The 9,886-nt window shown below is 52.6% G+C and overlaps 1 protein-coding gene across 2 annotated transcripts; it reads right to left on the reverse strand.

The window, feature by feature from the left end:
* Nucleotides 1–1,174: 1,174 nt before the first annotated feature.
* Nucleotides 1,175–9,876, reverse strand: SNUPN (snurportin 1). 2 transcript variants are annotated; one of them, XM_032975994.2, is made up of 9 exons: nt 9,678–9,876; nt 7,862–8,022; nt 6,993–7,188; nt 6,486–6,590; nt 5,605–5,692; nt 5,224–5,321; nt 4,948–5,025; nt 4,440–4,523; nt 1,175–2,820 (listed from the first exon to the last, which is right to left on the reverse strand). In XM_032975994.2, exons 2-9 carry the CDS (start codon nt 8,017–8,019, stop codon nt 2,503–2,505), a joined length of 1,125 nt encoding a protein of 374 aa, XP_032831885.1. In that variant the 5' UTR covers nt 8,020–8,022; nt 9,678–9,876; the 3' UTR covers nt 1,175–2,502. The 2 variants fall into 2 exon arrangements, with proteins under 2 accessions (XP_032831885.1, XP_032831884.1); XM_032975993.2 differs by having other exon boundaries at nt 9,575–9,875.
* Nucleotides 9,877–9,886: the final 10 nt, after the last annotated feature.

Consider the following 9,886-nt stretch of genomic DNA (forward strand, 5'->3'; position numbering starts at 1 on the left):
AGATGTAGATGCCGCTGGTTCTTCACGTTCTGCAGATGTAGATGCCGCTGGTTCTTCACATTCTGCAGATGTAGATGCCACTGGTTCTTCACGTTCTGCAGATGTAGATGCCACTGGTTCTTCACGTTCTGCAGATGTAGATGCCACCGCCGCTTACTATTGCGTGGTGGTTGAACTTACGACTTGGTCCGAATAGGCAACTGGACATACGGACAGGTTTGTTCGTATCTCTGAAAGTTCGTAAGTTGAATGTTCGTAAGTAGAGGGGTCCCTGGAGTGTGTTGGTGCTGAGGATGGGGTGGGGCCGTAAGGGAGGGGGCGGGGCTGTGGTAGAAGTTGTTGGAGGAGCGGTGGTGCTACGGTTAGCGCGCTGCGCTACGGACCCGGCGAACCGACCTCGATTCCCGCTTTCGGCCAACACCAACAGCAGTAACGATCATCTGAACCTGTCCTGGGCCTCCCCTAGGTCGACTTAGCCTCAAATGAGTACCTGGTACGGTATGTATAGGCAGGAATTTATGTTCATGACATTTGTACTTTTATACTTTTGGGCCGTCCATAAATGACGTCATGCACCTGGGGGGGGTCACATATTTGTGATGATGTGACGACGGGGGGGGGGGGTGAGAAATGTGACGTCACATCACAATGCGCAACTTTAAATCAATATAGACAACACGTTCTACTTACTCCTTGGTTCTATTGGGTAAAGTCACGTAGGTGAAAATAAAATAACAAAAAATCACGACGGTAAAATGTTTTCTCCTACAACATCAGAGTACAGCGCCACATTAAACACGCACTACAATGACAATAGTTTAAAGCGATTTGAAGCATGATTTATTTATTGGGGGAGGGGGGGCAGAGCTTTGTGATGTCATATTTGAGGGGGGGGGTCTGTCTTTTTGTGACGCCGGGTGACGATGGGGGGGGGGGGGGGGGGTAAAAAATCCTCCAAAATCGAACCCATGACCTCTGGATCGCAAGTCCAGAGTGCATCTGGCCATTCCACCACTGTGGTGGCAACGTGAGATGCTTGTTTTGAGCACACATGTGACATTTTCTCCTATCGAGTGACGGATGTCCACCACCGCCCCCGCCCCAGCTAATTTACGCTGTCTGTCTGTCACGTGTCTGTGTCTCGCTGACCCAAAAAAAAATCTTCAAGCCAACGTTTATGTGATGGGAGGTAACAAGAAACCTTTATTATTATTATCGTTATGTTATAACAGTTAAAAGACGACGCCAAGAGCTGTGCGATTATTTTTTTCCACGCAGAGACGTTGCACATAAACAACAGTTCGTCTCCAATCGTCGTGGCTGCAAAACATTCAGTTGCGCGCAAACGAGTTCCGGCTGACAGCCGAGTCCATGTTCTACCGTGACCGGCAAACCGTTTGTGCAACTCCTGCCCGCAACCGGTTGCAGTTGTTTCTGTTGCGCGACTGCTTGCTCCAGGGCTTGGACGCGGTCTTTAGAATCGGAAGGCCGCTGAGAAAGCGCATGAGGATAAAAGCGCTGCCATTGTTGAATCCGGACGAGAGAGGGCCACATGATGGTGAATCAAAGACTCTCTCTGCCCGTGCGCGACCACGGCTACGAACACCAAATCGTGGACCACGTAACGTCGTCGTCGTCATCATCACACTGCCCCAAATACACAAAGGAAGGGTGGGTAGGTGAGTGGGTGGGTGAGTGGGTGAGTGAGTGGTTGGGTGGGTGAATAAGTGAGTGAGAATGAGTGGTTAGGTGGGTTGGTGGGTGGGTTGGTGGGTGGGTTGGTGGGTGAATGGGTGGGCGAATGAGTGGTTGGGTGGGTGAATAAGTGAGTGAGAATGAGTGGTTAGGTGGGTTGGTGGGTTGGTGGGTGGGTGAATGGGTGGGTGGGCGAATGAGTGGTTGGGTGGGTGAATAAGTGAATGAGTCAATGAGTGCGTGGCTTGGTGGGTGATTGAGTGGGTGGGTGAATGAGTGGGTGGGTGAGTGGGTGGGTGAGTGGGTGGGTGAGTGGGTGGGTAATTGGGTGGGTGAATGAGTGGGTAGGTGAGTGGATGAATAAGGATAAAGTGAATGGATGAGTGTGTGGGTAAGCAAGCAGGTGGGTGGGTGTATCTGCAATCCACCGACTCTCACCAGACAGCAATTGAATGGCTAAATCACCGACAACTGAAATCTTTTACAATAGTTGCTCTTCAAATGGCAGTACGAGATCATCAGCGAGAGCACGAGAACACTGCCAATTTCATCGACAGGGACGCAAAACAATTGAAAACGCATTTCTTTTGAACTGCTTTTTGTGTTTAGTTTGTTGTCTTTAACCCTCGCACCTCCGAATGGCACGGTTGGCTACGTACGGTGGTGCGAACGAAGTTCAACACGTACGTACGCGTGTACAAGCATCGCGGACCTCGGGCTCCCACACGGAGGCGGTGAAATTTCGGGAACGTCGCACCCGATACGACGCGACATCGCGTGGAACGACGACAACGCCGGCGACGCGAGTCAGCCGATGTCAATGTCCGACGGCGGTGACGACGGCGGCGGGCGGATGGTGGACAGGTGCTCCAGCTCGTAGTGTTCGCTGGGCTCGGACTGCCCCTCGGCCTGGCCCGCATCTCGGGCTGCAGCCTTCTTCAGCTGCTTCTGCTCGATGATGTCCTGCAGCTGCCTGTGGGCGTGGGGCGGACGCGCCGTGGGTCCGGCGTCCGGCACAGCCAGGCCCAGCACGTCCTGCACCATGTAGGCCTTGAGCCAGCCGACGAGCGGCGTGCTGCCTGGGCAGTAGTGCGTGCGCTTGTGATAGAACAGCAATCCATCCACCTGCACGGTGGGGTATCGTTATTAGCGTTGTTGTTATTTATTATACTGTATTATTATGATGTAATATGGGCAGTCAACGACTTACACACGGGTTCCATTCCCGAGAGCCGTTCGTGAGTGGAACGGATCGTGAGTCGAAACACAATCACGTACTGTATTTAAATGCATGTAGCGATCGCTGCTCTGAAATGTGTTACGGGGTTCACCAAAGGGAAGCGTCATTAAACTCATAACTAACAAGAGATGTATATTGGCATGTAGCACTGTAAATTGTTCCATGGTTCGGTTCGCAAGTCTGATGGTTAAAAAATGTATATCTTATGGACGCTGGTTCGTAAGTCAGTTTAACACGTAGGCTTTCGCGATCAATACAATTCATAATAAAGGTTTTTGGGTTAGATCGAATAAGTATAAATGTGTCGTAACCCTCCACCACCTGACACAGCCAGTAAGGTTTGTCACATAAACAAAACGTGCCAATTAGTTACGACTTCAGCCCACCGGTTGTGTGTTGGAGAGTAAATCCACGACATTTACACTGGTGGGCTGAAGTAATTGGCACGTTTTATTTACGTGACAAACCTTACTGTGTCGGGCAGTGGAGGATTACGACACATTTATACTTACGCGATCTAACCGAAAAACCTATATTATGGATCGTAAGTGCGGATCTTCACAAGTCGGGCGTTCGTAAGTAGGGTACTGCCTGTGTTATATTCATGTTGATGTTCAGGAGCTGAATGCCCAATGTGGAGGTGCTGCTGTTGCTGCCACGACAAGAAACCTTCAGCAGACAGAGACAGAGTTTGTGTCATTTCCCTGTTCCTCCTCCACTGAAGGAGCGCAGACCACAGTGGGTTTACTCCTGCACTGTGTATGGTCCAGACTTACCTTGCCCATAGACTAGCATTGCACATAAAGACTAAAATGCGCATTGACTTACATTGAACGTAGACTTAACATCGCCAATAGACTAATTTATATTGCACGCACACTTCATTGGCCATCGACAAACATTGCCCATAGGCTATTGTATTCTATTCTTGTGCATGCTGGCAGCAATGTGGTTCAGGAGCTAGATGCCCAATGTGGAGCTGCTGCTGCTGTTGCTGTTGTCGCGACGAGAGAGAAAGAGAGTGTTGTTTAGTTTCGCTGTGGTTTTAAAGGTGTGCAGACTATAACGGTTTCCTGTGTGTGGTCCACGGTTTGGGTTGCATGGCCAGGAAAGCTCAAGACTGCTCGTCAAAAGGGGGCTGCAAAGCAGCATCATCTATGCCACCAAAGACAAAGATCACCCAGCATATCCTTCAACAGACTGTCGGGGCAAGGGCTGTTAGCGAGCACCTATTAAGGCCAGCACGGCGACACGAGGGGGTGGGTGGCCAGCACCAAGCGCCTTTGCCTCCCCAGTGCTGTTTTACACCCTGCGCCAGGTACTCATTAGGAACGGTTCAAACATTCGCCACGAGCGGGAATCGAACTCAGGTCGGCGGGTTTATAGTGCGCGCGGCGCGCTAACCGCTCCTCCACTCCTCCACCTGCTGGCCATCACATCCAGCAGTGGAGTGGTCGCGTGTTACAACGTGACGCCGCGTGTTGGAGGAGGGTAGAGCCGCTACCTCGTAGGGGAACTCGGAGGAGGCCAGTGCTGTCGTCAGGACGTCCGGAGAGCAGGCGAATGACTGCAGACCCACGAAGCGGAACTGAAACGCAACAGCAGCAACAACGATAACTAAAAAACGTATCTATTTTTACTTTGGCAGGTAAAGCTCACTGAGCTATTAGCTCTTGTTCAGAAGCGACGTGCCACAAATGAGAGCTCAACGATGTGGCGTATCATCATCGCGTGGAAATTAATAGCAGCCAAATACTCTAAACGCGTATTGATTCTAAATGCGGAGGGGAAAAAAACGGGGAAAAAAGAGAAGAAGAAAAATCCACGTGACCACGGGGAGAGAGAACATGCAAACTCCAAATACTCAATAGGCGTCATCGGGGTCAGGATCGAACCCACAACCTCCTCCATACCAGGCAAGGGAGATAACATCCCGCCACCACAGCGCCCCGTCAGCGCCAACACGACGAACGCGACAGTGGCAAAAGACGCAGCGCCGCCGCGGCTGTTACCGGGTTGCGCTTGGATGTCTCCGTCACCGCGCCCTCGTCCCGCAGCTTGGACTGGAGCCAGAAAAAGCGGAACTCCGTCTGCAACCCCAAATAAATACATTAATTAATTTACGTTTTCAAGCCGAAAGCCGCAGGTTGACCCCCGTGGCGTCGGGCGTGGAGCCCGATGCCGCGTGAGCGTTGCATTTGAGTGCCTGGTGCCAAGTCGCCCCCCCCCCCATCACCCCCGAGCAGCCCCCCCCAACCCCCCCATCACGGACTGGGCACAACTGTCACCTCGCAGTCGTAGACAGGATGTGCGCGCCAACACATGACGTCCAGGATGTAATACGTGCGGTCCACCTCGCTGAACACGCAGTCGAGGATGCTGTACTCTGCTCAGCAGAACACATGGGGGCATACGGCACAACGACGCGAATCAGACGACCGCGAGGCCTCGCCTAACGCGCGGCGTTCACACAACACACCTCCGATGAGCACGGTTGGCCTACATACGGTGCAAAAGACGAACATGCATAGCGGTTTCTTTACAACGCGATTCTTCCACGATGGAACAATTTTCTCAAAACGCGGAACACGCGCTACCGTTATAACGTGGAGCGTGCGCTACCATTATAACGTGGAACGCGCACACCAGTGCAGGTGAGAGGCTCTCACCTTTGTGTTGTCCGTGGCGACCGCCAGGAAGCAGCGACGAAAATCGATTCACGCAGTAGCCGCTCTTGGTGTACACCGCCGTGCTCCCCTGCGCAAAACAACAACAACACAGCAGCGCCACCGCCAGTCGCCGTTGCGCTCCTGTCCGCATCTCCCACGCGTCCGCCCGCACGCACGACGAGTCCTCACTTAACACGCCTCCGATTGGCATGGTTGGCTACGTACGTTGCGAAGTCCAACGTACGTACGTACGTATCGCGCCACCCAATGTTTTTTTAAATTTTGTTTCGGGTGTAATTATCAATTTATCCGTTACAGCAAAAATACTTTGACTACGGAGATTACAACATGGCCAAGGCCAAGATGAAGAACAAGCAGCTGCCACAGCCAGGTGACGCCGTGGCTGGCGACCACATTCCCACCTGCCCCAGCGAAAGAGTGGCACCATGGCCAGCAAGCTCGCCGGGTAGAGGAGCGACGAGGCTGACGCAGACCGACGCGCCCAAAGCCTCCCTTGCCCTTCCCGAATGCGCGCTACAACCCCTACCGCCACCACCACCATCACCTACTTCACCGACACCACCACCAGCGCAATACTGCCACTGACAACACGACACTCATATCAGCAACACCACCACTACCACCATTAATACACTGACAGCACCACCACCTACTTTCGCCGAAACCACCATTGCCGCAACACTGCCGGTGTTCACACTACAACGCATTTTTTTAATGACACGGACCTTCCATTCGGGAACACTTTTCGCGCAAATGTGCAATGTGCCTGACACGACCGCTGGCACGGCTCTTCGGGCGTGCCAGTGGAGAAAGAGCTACACGTGGTCACACCAGCAGCTGCTAGTCCGGCGCCAGCTTACCCGTGACGCCACGACGAGACAGCGCTTGCCCACAGGGCACACGAGCATGAGCCACTCCTCGCACAGGTCCGCCGGCACCTCCACCAACCACTCCGACAACATCAGCTGCACAAAAGCACCAAGGACAAAGGTCAACACGTGTAGCCTTTCAATAGACTGTTAGGGCAAGTGCTGCTAGCGAGCAGCACCTACGAAGGCCGGCACGGCACCGCACGAGGGGTTGGTGTGGTCAGGCTGAGTCGACCTGGGGAGGTCAGGACTGGCTCAGATAATCATTACTGGTGTGGCCTTGAGCGGGATTCGAACTCGGGTCGCCGTGTTTGTAGTGCAGTGCACTAACTGCAACACTACCGCTCCCCAAACACAAAGATCCCCCGTATAGACTGAACAGACTGCTGGGACAAGTACTGTTAGCAAGCACCTATGCAGGTCGGCATGGCACAGCAGCAACGGAGCCGCCAAATAATCTGAGTTGAGTGCGGCCTCCAAAGCAGGTGTGGGCCTCACCTGGTTGGCGTAGGACCGCGACAGCTTCCTGTGCTTCATGTCCACCTCCATGTCGTCTTCACTCCCCTCTTCTGCATCTTCCTTCTTCGGTGCTTCCCGCGCATTCTTACCCCGAGCCTTCGGCGCCGCGTCCCCCACGCCCGCCCAGTCCTCCATCGCCAGGCGCCGAGCATGATTGACATAGTCCAACCTCTTCCTGAAACGACAAGAGACGTCACCTGGAGGTTGACGATGCATGCCCGAAGACCCAAGTTTTAACTTCTGAGCCTGCATGATCATAATAATTATTATAATAACGATCTCCGCCTATGCAGTAGTCCCTCGGTTAAGAACGACACCGGTTAACGGTTTTTCAGCTAACGTTTCGTCTCCCATACGACCCCATGGTTTCGACTAACGTTAATATTTAGATTCACGGTATGTTTACGTAATGCACTCGGGTACCAATTTCGGCCAATTCGAGTGCTCGTAAGTGGGCTGAGCATGCCCACAGCCAATCAGTGATGCACCATTTATGAGCGTCGAGACCTTGACTGGCTTGGCTTGTATTATGTTTTCTGTTTTGGCAGTAGAAACAGCTCTCTTGCAGACTCAGTGATTTTTACTTATTTTTCAACTTATAAGTGAATTCGATTAACAGTTATTTCGGTAAACAGTAGTTTCCGTGGAACGGATTAAAAACGTTAACCAAGGGACGACTGTATATACAGCGTTGCTTAAATTCCTCGGGGAGTCGAAGCGCCTTACGTCTAGTATCGGACATTCTAAGGGCACCCCCCTGTGCACCTAGCCTGGCACAGGAGCTGCGGTGACGTGGCGAACGGTGGCGGTTGTTGTTGTTTGTTGTTGTTTACACACTGCTCATTTACGATTTCTGCAGCTCCAGAAGCTTTTGTCGGCGCTCGTTCTGACTCTGGCTGCTGCAGCGCTGCTTGTACTGAGCCAGGCGCGGGTGCGGAGCGGCCGTGCTGTTGGGAGACGACGTCACGGCCATCGAGCCGGCCAGCGCGTCCACCAGCTCCTCCATGGCCTGCGAGACGCACGGCACCAGTGGGATCACAACATGTGCGAAGAGTGCAACAGCATGCACGCGGCACACCACCGTCATCACAAACGGCGCCGCCGCCACCACCACTGTCATCATCTTAACCACCATTACCACCACCATCATCTGCATCACCACCACCATCATCTGCACCACCGTCATCTGCACCATCACCACCGTCATCTGAACCTGTACCACCATCACCAGTCATCTGCACCACCACCACTATCATCTGTACCACCACCATCATCATCTGCATCACCATCATCTGCACCGCTGCCATCATATGCACCACCACCACCGTCATCTGTACCACCACCATCGTCATCTGCACCTGCACCACAGTCATCTGCACCACCACCACCGTCATATGCACCACCACCACCGTCATCTGCACTACCAACACCATTACCACCACCAGCATCATCTTCCCCATTCCCATCATCTTCTCTACCAGCATGATATTCACCACCACCACCATCATCATCCATACCACGACCATCATCATCTTCACCATCACTATCTATCCACCAAAGACAAAGATCACTCTTATAATAGGCTTAAGACCCCAAATATCCAGCAGCAGGCATCGTCAGGATCGGGATTGAACCCACGACCTCGTGCTGGCCAAGGTGGGAGCTGTTTGGCTGCGTTCGTCTCTGGAGACCACGGTGGTTAGATGTTAACTACCTCGCCTGGTGTACAGGAGGTCGTGGTGTGTGCGTCTCTCTCATCATCACGGTGGCTAGGAGATGTTAACTACCTCGCCTGGTGTACAGGAGGTCGTGGTGTGTGCGTCTCTCTCATCATCATCACGGTGGCTAGGAGATGTTAACTACCTCGCCTGGTGTACAGGAGGTCTGTGTCTCTCTCTCATCATCACGGTGTCTATAAGATGTTAACTACCTCGCCTGGTGTACAGGAGGTCGTGGTGTGCGTCTCTCTCATCATCATCACGGTGGCTAGATGTTAACTACCTCGCCTGGTATACAGGAGGTCGTGGTGTGTACGTCTCTCTCATCATCATCACGGTGGCTAGGAGATGTTAACTACCTCGCCTGGTATACAGGAGGTCGTGGGTTCGACCCTGACGATGCCTGCTGCTGTAGATTTGGAGTTTTACGTCTCTCTCTCCGAGTGGCCGCGTGGATTTTTCTCAAGGATCCTCCAGTTTTTTCCCTCGACATTTAGAAACAAACATCACGCGTTTGGAGTATTTGCTATAAATTTCAACATAAGCCAGCCACTTCGTTTCGCGGTCATTTGTGGCCAGGTCACTTCTGAAAAGGAGCTATTGAGCTCAGTGGCGCCTAACCTGACAACATAAAAATATACAGTACAGTAGTTTAACATGCATTTAGAGTATTTGGTTGCTATAAATTTCAACATAAGCAACTTCGCTGAGCTATCGTTGTGACTGCCAGGTCGCTTATAGAAAAAAAAAAGCTACACAGCTCAGTACGCCTTACACCTGGTAAAATGAAACTGTTTAGATTTAAACATTTGTATTTGAATGTTACAATAACGCGATACCCACCGCTCAGCCTTCAACAACGGCGAGGCTCGGGCGCAGGAGCGAGGCAATCGGCAAACCCCAAGAGGCGTGAGGAGACGGAACGCGGCTCCGAGCCCCAACTCACTCAGGACGTCTGCGCAAAAGCAAACTAAAGAGCTTCACAGCTCTTCGGATCCCTCCGGCACAACTCCAGATTCTGATTCACTTCCACGCGCGTGCGTTCTCCTCAGTGTTCAACGCCGCCGGGACCATCGCCGGGGTGCGTCGGTTGATGCCGGAAGGCGGCCATCTTACCTAGGGGTAGTGGGGGGGAGGCGAGGCCCCGCGTGTGCT

Source organism: Petromyzon marinus, chromosome 57, assembly GCF_048934315.1.
Source record: "Petromyzon marinus isolate PM22_M1 ecotype Great Lakes invasive population chromosome 57, UKy_Petmar_22M1.pri1.0, whole genome shotgun sequence".
Lineage (NCBI taxonomy): Eukaryota > Metazoa > Chordata > Hyperoartia > Petromyzontiformes > Petromyzontidae > Petromyzon > Petromyzon marinus.

Excerpts from the sequence above, each read along its gene's own strand:
- SNUPN (XM_032975994.2), bottom strand. The coding sequence starts at position 8,019 with ATGGAGGAGCTGGTGGACGCGCTGGCCGGCTCGATGGCCGTGACGTCG. Across the intron at positions 6,591-6,992 it reads CGCGGTCCTACGCCAACCAG|CTGATGTTGTCGGAGTGGTT; the intron begins GTGAGGCCCACA and ends GCTTTTGTGCAG. Across the intron at positions 5,693-6,485 it reads GTCTCGTCGTGGCGTCACGG|GGGAGCACGGCGGTGTACAC; the intron begins GTAAGCTGGCGC and ends TGTTTTGCGCAG.